Below are 20,923 nucleotides of genomic sequence, written 5' to 3'. Positions count from 1 at the left end.
AAGCAACCTTTCTCAGCATCCTGAAAAGCAGAGATCACTCTGAATGTACCAGCAACTCTCCTCTTTTGCACCAAACACACTGTGGCAAGTGATTCCTTTTAAAGCTGCAAACCTCAGGTGGCTGAGCACACTTCCACCAGCTTGACAAGTTAATCTAGAGCTACTGCAAGTACACTAAACATGAGGCATAAAATAAATTAAGCATCCCTAAGAGATTTGTCCTACAGACAAAAAAAAAAAAAAACAAAAAAAAAACCTAAAAACTCTACGACTGTGGTTACATGAAAACTGAGAGCGTGCAATGAGTTGGCTGCTTCTAAAAGAAGGAAAATGCATGTGTTTTTCTTGACTGTAGGGTAAGGAGGAGGCAGAATAATATTTCAACACAGAATCAATAACAAATTCTTCTTTTATGTGCTATAAAGTCTCATCGTTTGAGAACAACGTCCTACCACAGAGAGGACTGATCTACATAATCTGCCCTTTAAAAATGCACACATTCTTTGTGGAGAGAAGCTTAAAATAAATTACAATTATTGCTGAGGCTAAAGTTTACCAGAACAACTTAGCAACAAAGCTTGAAGTATCTCAGATTTCAACCAGAGTGGGAAGAAAAAAATTACAGACCCGGCAAACACCCTTTCTTTATTACAAAGTTTCCCTTACTCTCTTACCTCATCCAGCACTCACAAAGCACTGCAAGATCCTGCGCTTGTAAAATACTACCGTAACGTCAGATCTGCTTTCTGGCACACAAATGCAAAAGGCATCTTTCAGAAGAGGCGGTGAGCCTTTAATCTGCCTGCTTTGGAAACCACAACCATCTGATACTGTTGCTTATACCTTGATGAGTAAGGCTGCTCAGAACACATGGCCGCGGCTGCCCTGGAATGGCACAGCCCTCCTGGGGCAGGCACGGAGCGCCGGGACAGAGCACGGAGCAGCCATTCCAAGTCGGGAGCAGCGGGCACCACCGGGCAGGAACAGCCCTGCTGCAAACAGCTGGAGCAACAACCACCCCTCAGACTTCGCCCCCAGCTCTATGTCACCCACTTTGGACGCCCCATGGGTGCCATGCAAATGGCGCTGATCACTGCATCTGCCTAATTAATAATTTTTTTTAAGTTACGATTTTTCAATGGCGGCAAGACTTAAGAGTTTTAAACAAATATCTTTATGGTTACACTACAACTATTTAATAAACCTATGGATTTTTTTTCTAGTTACCTTGTTGGACAAGAGGCCATTGCAGACTGTATCCAAGGTGTCTTGGATGCCAGTGGTCCAGATATTGCCTTTATTTCTCTCTGAGAAAACTTTTGAGCAGTTTACAGTGCTATCTAATTCAAGCTGTTGAACAGAAAATGCCATTTCGTTTGAGCCTGTACATGCTACACTGCATTCCTCCGTATCAGATAAAATTTCATATTTTGCTAAATCCAAGTCACTGGTATTTACAGCAGTATTAGTGTAATAAACATCTACATGAAGAGATACATCATCCACATAATCCTCCTCTACTGTTGTGACTTGTATTTTTGTTTTTTCATGAACTTCATATGCATTTTCCACTTCGTTTTTGTCAGGGGTAATACTTCTTCCATCACCTTGAAGAGGATCTTCATGTGACAGAATTTGCTCTTTGAAACCTTGCAAGTGAGAGCATTTCCCCTCCATGTCTTCCTGATCACTCTCACATGTCTGGGCATTGTTTTGTTTTACTTTTGCAGAGGGTAAAATATCATGCAAAGCCAGTCTGCCGTTGTCTTTGACAGGGAGACTCATGCTTGCAAGCAGTGGGGTTTGCTGCTCTCTGCAAATGGCTGGGATATATGGTCTGAACTGACCTACTACATGGATATCTTCTGCAGAAGACACACTTGGTATTTGAGTTTGCTCCCTTGGTAAAGGTGTATCTTGTTTATCTTCCCTTTCTGTTGGAGGGCTGCACAACCCAGAATCATCCTCTTCCGAGGTAAGAGAATTCGTACCCCATTTGCATTTGCCTAGTCTAGCTGCCTCTGATGGATCAGCAGTTTCATTAAAGGAGCTTTCACTTCTATTAGTGTAATCTGGAAAGCTGGGTGGAACAAGCATTCTCCATGACCGTCTATGCTCCTTCTTTTCAGTGTGAGACTTCACCTTGGGCAACCCAGCTGTCCGAATTATATCGCTGTTCAGCTTAAGAGCATCAAAGATCATTTTCTCATCCAACTTGTTAGCTTCACGGCTTCGGAGCTCAAAAACACTGGAAGAAGTAAGGGCACCATTGGAGCACAAAGTACTGATGTCCAGTGTTCTGTGACTGTAGGGTAAGGTCCGGTCTGTGAAATGCCTCGAGGAGAGGCTGCCCTTGGAGCCTGAATCGATCTGTTCATTCAGCCGCACAGTGTCGTAGATAGACCTCTGGGGAACGTAGCAGTCTTCAATATTTAGATCCTCATCTTCCTCCCCTTTGCCAACACATGGAGGATTCTGACGTAGGCAGTCTGGCCTGCTAAGTGGCTTCCCCATGTTGAAAGTATTCACACAAGTACACCTCCGTTTTCACAGATTCAGGGCAAACATTTAAAAACCACTAGCAATCTGAAGAAATAGTAAACTTGCCCTTAGCACAAGATGCATAGATACGAAAATATACATCATAAGATATGAAGTGGCTGAGGTCATTCATAATCAGTGCATCCGTTTAAATTCGATTTTACCTGGATATGAGGTTTTCCACCCCCCAAAATATAAAGTGCTTCAGTAAGAAAGTAACAGAAATGTCCCAATGTCACAGAAAAACTAAGTATAGCAGAAACCAGCAGTAGCCCAATATGTCAAATACTCAATGGAAGGCTTCATTTACTTTTCCAGGTCAGAATCTGTATCTGAAATCTCCCAAATAAGCCTTCAAATGAACAAGTGTTACAGAAGGCAGTACATTATCTTCTGTACATGACTGCTTAACTGTAATCCATTTAGCTGGCTTGCAGGGTCCCATCTCCTTTATAAATAAAGCATGGTGCGGCAGCTTAAAAAGACAGAATCCACAGTGACTTGTATGGTCCTGACCAAGGCACGGAGAAAATCCTGGGGGGTGGGGGGAAATAAGTTAAATCCAGAACAGTAAGAATAATAAAACAGCCCTTTACTTTTTTGGCAGTAGCTATAAATAACCTTGATCTGAAAGGCAGCTTATCCTCCTCTTGTAACAGGCTCGTTCGCGGTGCCTCCACAAGTCCCACAGGAAAACATCACTTTCTAGCAGCCAAGCCAAGGCGTCCTTTGAGCAGCCCGTCGGAAGACGAATGTTTCAGCCCTATTCTCCAGATGCCATCCCGGAGCGCTCTTTAAGGCAGCCGCAGAGCCGAGCAAGCGTGGCGCGTTTCCCGAAGGCACGGCAGGTTTACATTCGGCAGGTCCCGACTACGAGCTGCAGCTAGCGGGCTGCCCTCGCTCGCCTCCTCCTCATTTCTGAGGCGCAGCTGCTGAGGAGCCGAGGCAGGCAGGGAGGGAGGCAGGGAGAGAGGGAAAGCCCCGCCGAGCAGCGCCGGCGCGTCCCGCCCGCCCCGCGCCCCGGCTCGGCTCGCTGCAGCCGCCAGGAACGCCCCGCTCCGCTCCCAGCAAACATCGGCCCCCGGCCCGCCCGCGCCCCGAGCGCCGCTCCGGGGGCTGCCCTCCCTCAGGCTCTGCCCGCCGCTCCGGGGGCTGCCGTCCCCCGGCCCTGCCCTCCCTCAGACTCTGCCCGTCGTTCCGGGGGCTGCCCTCCCTCAGGCTCTGCCCGCCGCTCCGGGGGCTGCCCTCCCTCAGGCTCTGCCCGCCGCTCCGGGGGCTGCCCTCCCTCAGGCTCTGCCCGCCGCTCCGGGGGCTGCCCTCCCCCGGCCCTGCCCGCCGCTCCGGGGGCTGCCTTCCCTTAGGCCCTGTCCGATGCCTCCTTATCGGCTCAGCCGCCCGCGCCTCTCGCTCGGTGCCGTGCAGGGGCCGGCGGGGCAGGCGGCGGGGAGGCTCGGTGCCCGCCCGGCGGTGACATCAGTGCCCCGTTCCGGAGCCCGCGGGAGCGGCCGCCACCGCTCCGGCCGGCCGCCTGCCCGGGAGAAACTCCGGGAGGGCAGGAAGCGGCGCTTGAACCGCGCCCGCCATCGCCGCGTCTCATGCAGCAGTCATTTCAATGGAGGCTTCCTTTCCAAAGTTACACCGAAACCTTACCGCTGTTTTACTTAAAAAAAAAAAAAATCCCCCAAGCTCGCCTAGTGTTTAGATTAGGTGTTGGAATAGTCGCACATTTCTCCACCTGACGTGCAAAGTTGCAGTCTGGTCACTGGCCCTGAGGCAGGACTGTAGGGTGGTGTTGGCTGACAGGACAGCCGCTCCTGAAGAATTCAGTTCGCACTGAAAGAAACATTAAAATATTGGGGGAAAAAACCTAACTATATCTGAAAGATCATTTCCCCCCTCCCCGCTCTTTTTCAGAGGGATTTATTGGAGCCCTAAACCAGCCTATCAGGACAAAGATTCCAGTTTTGGAAATTGACATCTTTTAAATACAGCTCGACACTTGGCACCTACACTTCTAGCTCATAACCACGGAGGGGATGGGCTGGGAGACTCACAGGTAATTTGCCAACACCACAGGAGGAGTTGCCATGACCTAGCCGCTCCACTCCAGTAGAAGCCAAACCTCAACGACCTGAGCCGCTGGTGTGACAGTAGCCATCAGTTTTAGGGACAATTCAGATCTCACTTTAAGGACAGCATAAGGCACAGTGCTGAAACTTAACACACTGCATTCACTACAATCAGCTTGAGCATTCTGCATTAAGCAGCAAGCAGGATACACTGTATGCAAGAAATACAAACATACCACACTTCATGTTTATTGATTTACTTAATAAACAGTCAGCTACATATCAAAACACTAAGGTCATGCAAAACAAATTCTCTCTTCCTCCTCTCTGGTGAGCAGCCATATAGCATTTGGATTATGCCAGATAATCACCTCTGGATTCTCTAGCAGAGAACATACTATAATGGTAAAGATGCAAAAAGAATTTTAGATACTTTTGATGAAAGGTCCTATCATCCATGGTTATTTTCACACAAAACAACCAAAACCAGATAGATCCCTGCGTAATTCAGAAAGTGCTGCATGATGTTTTAGGGGAAGTGTATAGCTGAAATTGGTCTGTATTTGTTCAACAGCAAAATTATTTTAACAGTTTAAAAATAGTTTACCATTTTTCACTGTTTCTGCTTAAGACTTTTGTATGACAGGTAAGTCACTTTCAAAATGCAATTCTTAAAAATATTTAATACTTGCTTATATTACCTTTGATTTTCAATACAGACCTTCACTGTAGTTAATCCCATGGAAGATTTTAGTATCTTATTCTAGGGGTTGTAAACAGCACATGGGATGTGCAACACTTAGCTCAAAGAGAAACTTAAAGAGAAATTTCTGATTAGGCTTTCAACATTATTTGCCTTCAAAGCAAAAGTCAGAGGACTGACACCCTGTACATAACTAACAGGACATGTAGATGTGGCATTTAGGGACATGGCTAACAGTGGACTTGGCAGTGCTGAGTTAACATTGGACTCAGTGTTCTTAGAGGTCTTTTCCAACATAAACAATTCTGTGGTTCTATAACATAAGCCAATTAAAATCTTAGTTCAACCTTATTGGCAGGAATACTCAGGCTACCTAAAAATTCTCATAAAGTCCAATTAGAAGGCAACCTCTAATGACTATATCTACTTTAAATCCGAAAATAAAAGCAAAAATCAAATGAACCACATACTCATGAAAACTGTAACAGTGACATGTTGGTTTTACTAAGAAGAATGACATAAAATAATTCAACTTTGAGTTCTTTATTTCAGAGAGAAACTAGCTGCAAATGCTTCTTCAACTGCAAACATTCTAGCACTGTGCAGCTACTCAAACCCAGAGTGTTTGGCTCAGTCCATTTGTACAATTCTTTTTTGTTTTGCTTTTGAAGAATAGTAGCAGACTCAGTGTACCTTAACAAACCCAATTTACTGAAATTTCCTTTCAGGACTAATCTACACATTGCATACAGACTTTGGGGTAGAAAGTGTCTTACAAAGCCAAGTTAATTACTACTTTTCTGTGTGTGTTTTATTAATTGAGATAAATTCTTCATTTGATTATACTCTTCCTGAAGTGAAGTAAGAATCATGATCCTCCTTTGAAATTAACTGCTCTGAAATTTTCATTTACAGAAAGTAAATTTTATAACTGCACTGTAAATAAATATAGTTTAACACTGATGGCAACTGCTTACAATTTAACACTGATGGCACCTACTTTCAATTTAATACTCTATACCAACTGGAATAAGCACATTACAAAGAAGAAATGTAAATAAAACAAGTATGCATATGCATTTTAAATATATATATATATAAAATACAACTCAAAGCCAGTTTATCTTTTAAAAAAACACTATGTGTTTTAATGTCATGCCAAGAAGATGCACGCAGCTCTAACTCTTTGTACATAAAAATTGGTTAAACCACAAAAAACACCTCTGGCCCATTAACCAAGATCCTTCCCTGAAGAGTGAAGATTTCATGTTAATAGATCTATAACAAAGAACAACTCTTTTGCTTTACTCTTGAGGAACTGGAGTTGACTGTAGCTGACCACAGAAGCTAAAGACATAAGGAGCCAGACAGTGGTTTTGTGGCCACAGCCACACTTTCACGTTGTGTATGTTTGCGTACGTGCACAAACACGAGAGCAAACACAAACACCACGAGTGGAGCAGGATCTGTGGCATCCAGTCTCCCTACACTTTGCTGCCTCAGGCAGAACTGTTCTCTGGAAGGGCAAAGAGTATAAACAGATAGATTACTTTCTGCAATTTCGATATGCTGCAGTAGCACCGACACCAAGCATTAGGAGAGTTCATCCCTATCCTCCTGCTATCAGTATCTCTTCACTACTACACTCTCACTTAGTAAAATTTCCCATTCTGGTCTCCCTATTTCCTTTCTTCAAAGGCTCATCACTCTGCTGTTTTATTTCTGCATTTGCTTCTCACTTATTTAAACAACCCCTTCACTTTTTCATCATTCTTCACCTCCTGTTTAATGGCATTGTGTTTTTAATCATAAGCAAAAGCGTGGCCTAGAATAGTTGCTTCAAGCCAAACACATTTCTGAGCTTATAAATATCTCATATAAATACAATACCAGAGTAGACTTCTGGATATAAACATGCTGCTATCACTGTTTTCCTTTATGTCTCGCCAGGGTTTTTGTCTCCCTACCACATAAGCCCTTGTATTACCAGGGATGCTGTCACCCCACTGGCCTGCACAGGTCTTTCACTCCCAAATTGCTCAACTGCTGTGTTGTGTCCAATGCCCTGATGATCTACAACACTGGGACAACACACAGGGAACTGGATTTTCCTACCATCTGCTCATCAGCTTGTAACACTTTCCTTTATAATAAAACATTTTTCTTTATAATAAAATACATATTTGTACATATACAATTCATTGTGTAAAATATGCATTAACAAAGACATGAAGCTGCAGCTAATGTTTGAAAATGTAAGAAATGTGGTGAAATCAGAGATCCCAAACTGGCTACAACTTAAGTCCTGTACAGTCAATGTAAGCAAGAGCATTCACAGCAGGAGCTGTTGCTGTTTTCCAATATCCAAAGTGTTTTACTAACCATATACAAAGAAAAGCCATTTGTTTCTCTTTTAAATTGAGATAGACTTGTTAGGATAGAGTGGCATACAATTTTAATCCTCCCAGTCTAATGGAATCTCCTCATAATGTAACTATTTGTTCAAGATTTTTGTCTCTATTTATGCATTCTCAGAGATCACCAAAACTCACAGTAAATTTCAAACTTCCATTTGAAATTCCCAGATGAAAGTTTTCAGGTTTAATTTTCCTTTCCAATATGGCTTAAACAAGCAAAATGCACCCTCTGTTGGCCAGCCATGTAATGACTCTTTTCCAAGGTCATCAAACAGCATGGCTTATCAAATACTGCAATGAAGGTCGGGCTTTATCATCAAGTGTCAACTAATGTACAAGTCATACAAACATTTGAATCAATATTCTATTGGAATGAAACCAGAGCTGCTCAGAATATTCAGTGCTACTATATAGCCACTAGGAGATTTATGATCTTTTTCAAACACTGCTTACATCTATAAATAATTCTGATGAAAACTGGAAATTCATTTCTTGCAACCTAATCCAAGCAAATATCTGTACTTATTTCAGCAGCAAAGCTCAATTAACACTCACTATCACTGCAATGCATTTCTTTGAGCTGGACATGGATTGCTAGCTGGCAGATTAAAAAAGCTACACACAGAAGCTCTGGAGTGCATTTTGGATAAGGATGCTACAGAAAAATCCCAATATCATACAGAGATTATTTTGCCTGTTTTCTTTTTATTAGTGGAATTCAGTGAGGTAAAACTGGCCAGTGTATCAGAACAGAAAATGGCAAAAGGTAACATCTTAAACCTAAATATTCTGAAAGCTATATCTACATGAAAAAAACCTAAACTACTCAGATGAGCAAAGTGCATGTGGGCTGATATGTGAACACTGGAGTCTAAAATTCACACCACTGTGAAGATGAAAGTTGGGTAACACATGGACATCAAAGAGAGATGTTTCTCAAAAACAGAAAGGCAGATGGATTACAGAAGACAAGATAGTGGAGAGAGGTGAAGAGGGAATTGGGGTGCAGGAACTGGGAATTTCACTGAGATGTAAAATTCCCAATGTCTGCCAAGCTGTAGCAAAGGAAATCTTCTCTAGAGCATAAGATCCCCATTTAAAACAGATAAAATGCATATAGGCAGAACAGACTGCTGTGAAACAAGACTCTTCTAAGGTCTGCACTTAACCAGGCTCTTTCACTATAATGTTTAATAAAATGGTATTGTGGTAAAACACTTTATGATAGTAAGAAAGCAATCTTCCTACCTTGAATGTATTCAGCTGCTGATTAATAGCTTCTGTTTCCATTCCAACAGGACCTTGTGACTCTTCATGTTCTTCAGCTCTCCCAAGCAGAGTGGAAAATTCTTTTAGCTTAGTGTAAAACTCCTCAACACGGCAAATAGTACCCTCCACTTGATCTTCCCTGGCTTTTGCTCTGTCTTTTAGCTTGTTGCACTGTTTATTTAGAGCTTCCAAGTCTCTCTTTATACCAACAAGATCAGGAGAAGCTTCAGCTTCTGTGGCCAGCATAATTTTACAGTTTTTATTAGCATTTTCATTATTCATTATAAGATCCTCCAACTTTTTCATGAAACATTTTATGTCCTCTCTCTGTGACTGCAGTACCTTGAGATCCCTTCCCACTGCAGCCATGCTGTCAAGTTCATCATCAAACTCTGCAAACTGAGAGAACATCTCTCGGATGCTGTTTTGGAAGTGGCCAATTCCCTGAAGTTTGGTCTCTAGGAATGAGCACCTATCCTCAACTTGCTGCTTCACTGTACTGTATTCTTGCTCCAAAGACTCAGCTTGGAGTAAGAGGTCAGAAACACCTGCTGAATCAGAAGCTTCTACCACCAGGTCTTGGGCAAGCTTTTTTGCTAAATCAACGTGAGGTTTTAAAGCTTGCAAGGCTTTCTGCTGGGCCTGCATCATTGTCAGGTGTTTGTTACTGAATGACTGAGGTCCAAGTGAGTCATGAGCTTCCAGATGCTCTTTGGCACTTTTAAGCTGTCTTTCAGTTTCCCTGGATGAGTCCTGAAACTCTTTCAGTCTTTGTGCCATATTTTCCAAGCACTCTCTCTTCTTATGTAACTGTTCTGTAACCACTTTCACATTCTGATTCAGCACCTTAGTTTCTTCTTGAATAATTTCTTTATCCGTTTGACTTGCATTGAGCAAACTTTCAGCAGAATTATTTAATAGTTCCACCATCCCATGGTGTTTATCCAGGTCCTTCTGCCATGCCCTCACCTGAACAATAGAATCCTCTATTTCAACAGGGTTTATGCCAACTTTCAATTCACACAGGTTGCTTTGGCACTTCTCTATCCATGGCTGCAGATTCTCTACATGCTGCTTATATTTGAGGGCTTTCTCCAGACAATCTGCTAATTTGTCCTCCCTTTCTTTTACCTTTTTATTCATTTCATCCCAGTTATTCTTGAGTGTGGCAATTTGGGATTGTAACTCTGCTTTGTCATCTCCTTGAGTCTTCTGTAAGATACTTTCTCCTTCTGCAACAATTCTTTCATAGGAACTAATCTGATCGGTCATTGTCTTCTTAAAATCTTTCTGTTCTTCAATGAGTGATTGCAAGGCCTCAAGTTTGGCTGACACAGGACGAGCCTGGTTCAGCTCTTCTTTCTTTTTGCTTAGCCAGCCCTCAAAGTCTTTGGACATCTGCTGGAACTGATGAGAAGTGGTGTATGCTGACTGAAGCTGCTGAACATGGTTATCTACAAAGGAGAAGGCAGCACAGAGGTTCATTAGCAGAATCTGCTAGTATTCAGTGAGAAAAAAAACCCTAATATTGATTGTATTATGCATGATCATTAATTTTAAGAAAGCCAGTCCTTAGTATGTGAAGGTTGACTGGCAGACAACCAAGTTTCTTGCAAGGGGCAGACTCATTCCTGTAATACAGAAGGCAATAGGACATGAATCAAATGAGGTGAGCTTATCCAGTCTGTGTCTACATGGATCCCATTTGAGCAGATTTTGGTGGTAAAAAACACACAATTGTGATTCCTGGGACTCGGAAGTGTAAGCACAGGGAATATGAAGTGGTATAACCCAATAGTGTCTAACTCATGGCCTACAGGCAATACATCCTCCTAGGGAGATTCTTTGAAGTTTCTCATAACCAGAGGAAATTAAAAACCCAAAACTGAGGCTGCTAGGGAGAACAAATATGATATCACTTGCAATGTATTACTTGCTCAGTTCTGTTGTTCACAAGGTATGGAAAGGCTGCAGACTACCAGCCCCTTTCTGTCACAGCCAGTTTTATACAATTACCACTGTGTTTCACTAAGCCATTAACTGGTGTTAGCCTAAAAATTATTATTTTGGTTTATACTCTGCCCCTATGAAGCTGGTAGCTCAATGAACAGCATCCTCTCTTGGCATTCTAATTCAGTGAAGATGCACCTGAAGGAAGACATGACAAAAGCAGCCTTGTTATTTTACTCCAAGTTATCTCCTAAACCATTCACTAGAGATCCCCAGTATTGTTTTTACCTTTTCAAAGCATGGGGATTCTTCTAAATTCTAATGTAGAACTGCTTGGGGATTGGACTGGATAGAGAGCTGCCACCAGGCTCAGCTCACCTCTATTACAAGCTTTTACCTTACTTTATGCCTTAGTTACTGTCTTTCTTTAAATAAATACTAACCTGATTTTTGCTCAATGTCCTTAAATGATTTTAAGATGCCATCTAATTGTCTTGTAAGTTCTGCTTTCAAATACTCTTCCCCAACCAGTGTTGACAGCTCTTCACAAAGAGCTTGTGCTGCATTTATATTCTTCATTTCCTGTTCTATTTCCTCCTTCATTTCTTTAGCAATTTCCAGCTGTTGTTTCACAGCATCGGGCTGTGTGCTCACAGCCAGGCTGCTGCTGAGTTTATTATCCAAGGCACTTAGCTTATCAGAGAGACTTCTGAGTAAACTTTGATACTCTGTGCTTTTCACAATGGCTTGGTCGATTCGGTCACATCTCTTCTTCAGCTGGCTGGTTAGACTGTCCCACTTTTGTGCCACAGCTGCCAGTTGCTCTTTTACAATTTCATGTGAGGGTGGATGTTCACCAGGTCTCTCCAGAATCCCCTGCCCAGCCATAGTTAACTGCTCATATTGTGGCTTTCTGGTGTCAAACTCTTTGAGCAGAATCTAGGGGGAAAAAAAGAGAATTTTAAAAAGGATTTACTTCATGAGAAAAAAAGTGCTTCTGACAAAAATTCATGTAGAATTTGTCGTAGCTAAGCTCTATTGTTGAGTGTATTCAAGTTTAAAAGCCAGTGAAATAAATGTGCCTTCTACATAAACTGTGTTGTTTCCAAGTATCTACATCAAAGAAACAGAAAAAAATGAGGTGAATTTATACATCATCTAATAGAAATTCAACCAGGAGATACAAGTAAACAATGAATTCTGTTAATACTACAGTAATTAAGCAACCACACCAAGTAAAGTAAGGGCTGCTTAGTTTCAAGTAGCGTCTTCTTTCCTAGACAGTTTGGATATTTGTCTTAAGAAAGAACTTCAAAGAAGGTGTATTCTGACATAATATTGCAATGTTTTGTTATAGAACAGAGACTATTTGGCTAATTCACAAAATGACTGAATGTGTAGTGTAAGACCTTTTAAGTTTATATCACTGGTTCTCAGTTGTTTTGGTTTTTTTTGACAGTAAGTCACAGTGCTTGCAAAAGAAGGGACAAATGTAATGGTTTTACTTTACAGAACATTCCAAACCCTTTCTAAGTCAATTAGGTTGAACTTTTAAGGACTGTGAAGTGATACATGATAGTCTTATGCCATCTGTCTAGACTTTTGAAGCAGTTATAAACCAATATTGAGTCATAGTATTTCACATAGTATTAGATCATAGTTCATGTTTCAAATACTTCATTTTAAACAATACCGACATTGATCAACGTCTCCTCAACATTTTTCTCTATTTTTTTCTGATCTCTATTCACTCTTATGATAATTTTTTCTTGTAATTACCGTAGTCAAGTATGATGTAAGCTGATACCTAAAGATAAACAAATCTAATGGCTTATACTAACCATGTTCTGCTCTAGATGCAAAATAGTACTTTGCTAATAGCAAAAAGGCAGAAGAAACTTAAATCAATAGTGTGTGTTGGCACTACTCACCTGAACCTGTTGCTTTTGTGTGTTCAGCATATTAGGATCAATTGATAATGGTCCCAGCACACTGACCATTAGCTCCTTTTCTACAAGCCAGTGCTTTAGCTGAGCTTCTGCTGTCTGGAACTGGATCAGGTAATTTGAAGACTCCTCCAGTTTTTGTTGTCTCTCAGATGTAACTTGATTGAGCTCTTTCCATTTGGAATCTAACAAAGGTAATGTTAACACATTGCATGCATATTCTAGCAGATGGATTGTGAGACAGCAGACTATATATGAAATATAAACAGAGCTCTCTCATAAGGCTTCATGCTGATTAACTCCAGATGCCTTATTGCAGTGACTCTGCAAATAACATCTTATAAGTCAGACCCACATAGACTTGGATGACAGTCAGCCACGTGTGGAATTTTTAGAGCAATGAATATTCCACATGTAATAAAATTATACTAGAATATTACTAAATGAAATTCCCCCACATTTAGGCTTTGGTCTCAAATGATATAGAAGGCAAAGAGTTCTACTCAGTTATAATTCCGGTTCCTGATTTAGATAGACAAATATCCCTGCTTAGTCAATAATAAAGCCTCATAAGTTCTCAAGGATGATCAGAAGCAGAAAATTAGGCTTCAGCTCTGAACAGCCTTCTGAAAAAGCCTAACTCTAATGTCTGTATCATTCATCTAAAACCATTCATCTAAAACATCTTAACCAGGTACCTAATGCTGGACAATGAGAATACTTCTGCATATACGTATTTCAAAAGTACTGTGTGAGCCTAGGTTCACACCTTGCCAGTCTGTGGTCTTTTCCAGTATGGCAAGTGGCTTCCAGAGCAGCCTTTGAGTCTTAATCTTGTAACTTTCCCATTCCCCTCTGTGATACTGTCAGTGCTTGCTCAGTCTGCTCTGGTATTTTGCCAAGTCTCCCTGTCCCTGATTTTCATCCCTGTTTTTTACAGTTACATTTGCTGCTTCACAGTCCTCTGCTCATTCTGTATGAATCCCCTTTCAGCACGACTAAGGGTCTGTTGGAGACCTTACCTGCCCCTTAAACTTTTCAGAGTTCTGCTCTGAAATAAGCAGGACAGACTGGAAAATTCTCAGCTTCAAAATTACTGTTGGTGCAGCAATGGAAATGCCTATCACCATGAAACAAGATTGATACCATGCTATTGACCTATAATTGATTTAAAATATGATTAACATAAAACCAATTTTTAAAAGCTCATGACAATTAAGTGCTGTAATATCTCAAAACCTATTGACTAAGCATGGTAATTTTCTTTATTTTCACTGGCTTCTTAAAAGCAACATTTATACAGGTTTTTTAGCAACATTTATTTTTTTAGCAACATTTACACTGTTTTAGAAAACAGCAAAAAAAAATGCCAAAAGCCACTAGTTCATGGGGAAAATACATGCAGAAGAGCACTACCAAGAACTCAAACCATTTTCTACATGAAATTAGAATCACCTTATATTTTGTAAAAAGAACAAAATATATATGTTGCTTGTAAGTGGCCAGTCAAGTTTTAGCTGCACAACGTTTGAAAAAGATAAAGCCTCTCAAACAGGGAGTCAGGCTATAGCCTGTGCACTAATACAAATTCAAAGCCCATGGACGTGACTGGAATTACTTCAGATCTACATGCTTGCAAAAGGAGTTATTTCCACAGAGGTAAGAGGAAAAAAGGTATCAAAAATACTTGTTATTTGTAATAAATTAAAAAAACTCATAATAAAACAACTTCCAAATGAGTCTGAGCTATAATACAGCTTTATTGAAATACCTATTTTTTCCAATGTTTGTCTCCACTTAGGTGCCTCAGGAGAGTTAGGGTTCTTCTCCAACAGCTCTGTAACTTTGTCCTTCAGTTCCTGCACTTTATTTGCACTTTGCTTTAATTCAGTTTCAAAAAGCTGAAAATTTAGGTGATAAAATGAATAAATAAGAAATTAAAGAAGAATGGTAAAGTTTGCAGTCCATAATACTGAGATGCAAAACATGAGGACAAAAAGAAATCTAGCCTACATATACTGTTTTTCTGCTATGAATCTCAAAACATGTTATAAGGACATATGTTGCTAGTCAATTTTTTTGGAAGAGAGAACCCAAGAGATATCAATTATATTAATAATTATTGCTTAATTTGAAGAAGTGACAGAACTAGAATTCAGACAAATAAGATTCACTAGGTCCCATCATATTCACATATACTTGGAATCTATTTGTGTACAGAAGGCAAACTGACTGATACAATCTAGTTCACAGCAGAAATAACCCAGCTAGCTCCGACAGAGACGGGTGTGGTGTGGCCTCATTTACCTCAGTAGAAGTCCTGCTATCACAGACAATTTAATGTAGATCTCCTAAACCCATAATTTAAAGAGAATCAGAGTTTTAAGTGTAAACCTAACAGAAGAGAACCTCAGATCTCTAACTTGAGACACTCCAGTAAATCCTAATTAATGCTGTTCTTGCAGACAGAAGTGAATGTTTCTTATTAATTATCCAAAACCCACAAAAGTAAACACTGAACAAACTGTACTTGATGTAGAACTTCTAGTAAAAGGTCCAGTGCATCAGATGACTCTTGCCTGGGCACTCACTCAGTTTTCCAACTATTTGTGAATACTTTTCTATTACTACACTACGGGTTAGATGATCATGATAGCTTTGCACATTCTCTGTTAAGAAAAAAGAGCTGGTTTTCTTTCACACTTTGAGTTTTATGATTGAATGTTATCCAACTCTGAGGAAGTTGGTAGCTGGTCAGGTTAATTTTTAAAGGTGACCCACCAAATATAAAAGAAACTCAGTTAAATCTAATTCTGTCTTTGTTTATATACAATCACAAGCAAGAAAAGAATTTTCCCTATCCATTACATTTCCCTTTCTAGATGAACCTTACACGTGTAAATATTGTGCTTCATTGCTAGGGAAGCATATGTCTCCAGTGCTGAAAGAGGACAGAAGCTTACTGCTGAATCAGTGGTTTTCTCATATCAATTATAAAGGGGGAAGGAGGCTGTTGTGCAGCTATATAACTTAACAAGCATGACAGGGTTGCTGAAGAGAAACACTGCCTTGGAGGAGACATAAGCCACTGCAGCTGCAGAGACCGGGAGGTCTGTGGAGCATCAGTGAGCCAGCAGCTGCAGAAACAGCTTTTGGACACATACAGCCCTTCAGATATTAAAAGTAATCTGTTATAAACCTCTAAACCACTGAGATTAAAAAAGTTTATTGCACAATCAGCATAGCCTCACCTTTTCAAACTGTCCACCAAAATTATTATTTTCTGACCTGCAAAACTCATTCTCTCTGACACAGTGTTCCTTTACTCCACTGACACAGTTTGCCAGATTTGCTCTAAGCCTGACTAATATGCTTAGTAGGTTCATTTAAATACTCTCTGTAACATTAAGCTAGACTGAGATATCAGTTATTTCATAGCATCTGCCTAATAACTACAAGAGAAAGTATTTGTTTGAAGGCACAAAATACCTTATGTTGTTCAACTTGGGCTTTAACTGCTTCACTGTCTGTTGGAGCAGCTTCCCAGTCTGATGCAGTTTTGTCCATTTTTTGCAACCATTGCATCATTGAGGCTGATTCTTCCTGAATATTTTGCATTTTTGAAAGCATACTTTCTAGTTCTGAAATCTTTTCATTCAATAAAACTCCCAAATCTTCATAGCTGTGATTTACATTAGACATGGCTTGTTGAACAGTTGTGAGTTCTGTAAAAAGAGTGCACAAATACTGTGTTAGAAGTTACAAGCCCTTGAAACAATACTGAATGTAGTGAATCAGTACTGAACAGTAGCTAATAGTCCCCTAAGAAGTCACTGAATATGTTAGTTATTCCCAATCTACTCTAAATGTGGCAACACTACATCTGAATGAGTTAATATAAGTTCCTATTTGCAAGAACTTCTTATTTCACAGAAATAATTATTTTAATACATACAAGTGCACAGACATGTTTCAATCTTTCTACCCATTGCTGTTTTAGTATTTTAAGTAACAATTCCATGACCAAAAGTTGAATATACTGGGATACAGTTCGGCTACTATAAAGTCCTTATATAAAAATTCCTTTGTTTCTATAAAAGAGTCAGTCACAGTGATAGAAATGTATATAAAATGGGTGTCTTTGTGTGTATACACATGTTGTGAATTCTGATGGGTGTCAAAGTTTCAATCCCCATTGAAAGATATTTCTCAAAAGTCATGTCTTATATTAAAATATCCATCCCTGTGTATATATAAAAGTATATATTGATTCAGAAAACAAGGCCAGATTGGTTGGTCTTCAAAGACAATAGTAAGATAGGTATTGTTACAATTACTTATAATATCATGCCCTAGTCAATGTAATTGTCTCATGTGATGGTGATGTGAAATTTCAGTCTAATAATGACTGCTACAAGCAGATTTATCTACAGCATTTAAAAAAATACTTCCACATTTAACAGTAATTGGCAAGCAACAATTCTTTATCACATGTTGAAATTTTTACTGACCTTTATTTTTCAAGAAATCCTGAGTTCCTGGAGCTCCTCCTTCACCATTTAAAATTGTGCCACCTGTGGATCAAAAGAGATGAAGCCTCTTGCTTATGTGAGCCTTTCCCCACCATAACCCCAGCACTTCATTTCCTCTTCCAAAGATCATGACCCATAGCTGTCATTGCAACCTGAAGAACGAAGCTCCAGCCAGCCAGGACCATAAGGGACTATCACATAGCAGAGCAGGGCACAGAGGGTGGGGTGTACATGCATGACCTTACAGGGGTGCACATATGTATGGAGTATCAGCACTCCTGCTGCTCACAGTTCTGTACTAAAGCACTGAGCAGGGCCGAGGCTCTGTGCCCTAGCTGTGAGGCTATTCTCATCCAGATTGCTTACAGCACTTCCTTCCTTCCTTCCCCAAAGGACCCTGTTCCCCACTGAGAACACAGTTTTATCCAACTGGGACAGGTGGAGTCTGGGAGAGGATGGGCTGGCAAATGCTGTGACTGAGGAGAGCAGAAAACATTAAACAGCAAAGAGGCTCAGAGTGCTTATTGCAGACACCACAACCAAAGGCACTGCTTACCTAGGGCACCTTTACCCACGGCTGAGATACCATTCTTGGAGGTATTTAAAAACCATGTATATGTGCTGCTTGGGGACATGGTTTAGTGCTGACTTGGCAGTGCTGAGTTGCTGAGTTAGTGTTTGGACCTCATGATCTTAAGGGTCTTTTCCAACTTAAAAAGATTCTGGTTTATGTGCATTGTAACTCTGCACAGAAAGCTCTCGAAAGCGCCTGGATTAATCCCTCCCTATCTTGTCCTAAGCAAGACTGAAGCATGTGCTCCATGACAGGAATTGCAATGTGGCCCTCTTATACCTGAAATCCTTACTCTGAGGCAGCCCTACTGATTAACTACAATATCACAGCCTCTGAAACCAGAGCTAATGGGCTTTGTAAAATGAAGTCAGAGCAAAGAGCAGGGCCACGAGATCACACTGCAGAGAGCTGCAGGGAGAATCACTTCCCGCTCTCCTGCACACATGTATTCCCAGAAGAGCAATTAGCAGAGGAACATTACTGGTTGCCTTGGAAAAGGCTGTGCACAGTACCAGCTGCACAGTGAGGACCACATTAGTGGCAGCTGGAGGATGGCAAGAGAAAACAAACCAGATAAGAGAAGTCACAGACCCCAGCCAGAGTCCTGTGGATCTTCACACTCTTTTAGCTGGACTCTGGTATTTATAACTGCAATAAAGTGATACACAGTACAGCTCTTGTCAAGGAGGGCAAATGTTCTGGTCTGGAGGATTATAGCTGCTCTTACGTGATAGCTATTTAACTATTTTTTCTATCTGGATGCATATGAGTAGAAAAGAGGCAGAGAAATGAGCCCAAATAGATCATAGAAGATTCCAAAATGTTCTTTGAAAGATTTTTATTTCAAGTTAAAAAAAATTAAAAAAAAACCACCAAGCCAAACAAAACCAGAGGCAGCTATTACAAAGAGATATAAGAAAGAAAGTGTTCTACTTTTGCCCAATAGGTATCCTCTGTCAGGCCCCAGCCTTCCAGTCATTTACAGATGACCAATGAAGGCCAACACACTTGAATTTATTTCCAGACCTAGTCAGTTCAAGAATTGACTGAAAATGTGCTTATTGCCATTAAAATGCCCCAATGTCCTTGAACTATGTCTGGAATGATACTTGGCAGAATTACTGGTTTCTGTAAAACAAATTAATATTTAGCACTAGAGTAAAAAAAAATCATGAAAACAGACTTGCCATCTTTAAATTATGATTGCCAGTAGAATTTAGCTGGTCTAGACAAAAAAATACATTTTGGCCCAGGAAAATCATGCTGAGATTAAAAATTGTTTCCCTGCTGTGCTGTTGTTTCAAATAAAACACTGACTAATACCAATTATGATATCATGTTAGGATGAGTATATTTACCTAGGCTCATTTTTTTATATAAACCATCTCCTCATCACTCTTCTAACAAAAAATCCACAACTCTGCAAACCTTTCTGTGTTTGCTTGGTGTCACAGAATAGCCTTTTGGCCTTTAAATAGGCATCTCTGTGCAGGTACATCAGAGTTTGCCAGGCAAGATTTGTATTTCTCCTGCTTGCAGACTTGATGGATATGTGAAGCACCCAACACTGATCAGAAAAAGTCAATTTCTCATTCTCTGAAGCTTTCTGGGATGAGGTGAAGGCAACTGTGAAATTGTCATTTTATTCCCTATCTGGCAATTCCATAACAACTCTAGGACATGATAAACTTTTACATCAGCACACTTCAGCATTATTTTGGCAGAGTAAAACAATGAAAATGTGTGTTGAATTTCTATAGCAGCTAGACAGTTTAAACAGAAATGGCAAACAATGGTCAGAAGAGACAGGGCTAAGTGTTTTCTCACAAGCCATAATATTCAGAATGCTAATCCAAGGGTGAAACAATATTAATTTTTGTCTTGAAGATTTTAAAAATTCTTGGCATGTTAGGCTTACCTGGTTATACAAAACCATACCTGATTTGGCAACTGCTCTCAGTTTTGCAGGAGAAGTCACAGCAGTGATTAAGCTACACAGCAAAGTTCCTCTGCTATTCATTTTCTGCAGTTCAGGTGCCTTTAATGTCCATTCATCTTTTAAATTCTGTTCAAGAAAGACAGTAATTTGTTCATTAGAAAACTGACTTCAAACTTAAGAGCATTAGTGTACAGAAAGGAACAACTTTGCTGCTTGGGAATCTGTTGCAAACTTACAAAAGTAAATGGGAATGTAAATGCAGACCCCTAGTCCCAATTACTGTGACTGCTTACATCTTAAATCTCTATTTCAATATTAGTAATAGGTGCCTTATTTCCCTCAGCCAGATTTCACTTCTGCAAAGGCTTACCAATGTATCTTCCAAAGGTTTCTTTAACTCCTCTGTATTCAGAGAGGGCTGTGCTGCGGGAATTCGTTCTGTCGTCTCTTTTATCCATTTCTTTAATGATTCTACAAGGAGCTCAAAAGCATCCATTTCTTTCTGACAAGATGATACATCCTCTTCTCTAGACAATTAAAAACAAAGGAATAACAGTATTCCTTCTAATAATTAAACCAGTAAATATTATTAATCTGATATTACTATTCCTAAATTTAAAGTGTCAAAAAGCAAATTTTATGGATATAAGCAGAATGTGCAGAACCTAGTCTTACTGCAAGGTAACATCTATGAAATCTCTTACAATTTCTCCAGTTTCCCTTTGCAGCCTGTTGCCAAATAGTACTCTAAAGCAATATACACAAGTAGCAATTTATGCTCTGTCACAGAAGGGGAGAAGTAGGGTTTTCTTAAAATTGCCAACAATCCTGTGAATGTCACAAATTTTGAAAAATTACATATCTTTATGGCATTTTTTAGAGCTCTTGGGCCAGAGAGACTAACTACAGACACATTTTCAAATAGAATATTTTCCTTCCAAGAAAAAAATCCCTTATTTACTCTGGTCAACTGCAATATCTTC

At 40.2% G+C, this 20,923-nt stretch overlaps 1 protein-coding gene across 12 annotated transcripts in view; it reads right to left on the bottom strand.

Moving 5' to 3' along the window:
* DST (dystonin) overlaps positions 1-20,923 on the bottom strand; it is a 289,433-nt gene that overhangs the window by 66,440 nt on the left and 202,070 nt on the right. For all 12 annotated transcript variants that reach the window (XM_063150658.1, XM_063150659.1, XM_063150655.1 and 9 more), the window contains 8 exons: positions 20,311-20,467; positions 19,940-20,066; positions 17,407-17,469; positions 16,385-16,620; positions 14,667-14,796; positions 12,881-13,080; positions 11,393-11,888; positions 8,979-10,453 (listed from right to left, as the gene is read on the bottom strand). In XM_063150658.1, the coding sequence (XP_063006728.1) occupies positions 8,979-10,453; positions 11,393-11,888; positions 12,881-13,080; positions 14,667-14,796; positions 16,385-16,620; positions 17,407-17,469; positions 19,940-20,066; positions 20,311-20,467 (2,884 nt within the window). The remainder of the gene's footprint in view (positions 1-8,978; positions 10,454-11,392; positions 11,889-12,880; positions 13,081-14,666; positions 14,797-16,384; positions 16,621-17,406; positions 17,470-19,939; positions 20,067-20,310; positions 20,468-20,923) is intronic.

The sequence above is a fragment of the Melospiza melodia genome, chromosome 3 (assembly GCF_035770615.1).
Source record: "Melospiza melodia melodia isolate bMelMel2 chromosome 3, bMelMel2.pri, whole genome shotgun sequence".
NCBI classification, from domain to species: domain Eukaryota; kingdom Metazoa; phylum Chordata; class Aves; order Passeriformes; family Passerellidae; genus Melospiza; species Melospiza melodia.
Note: the sequence above shows the minus strand (reverse complement) of the source record. Positions and strands in the feature narration are given on the sequence as shown.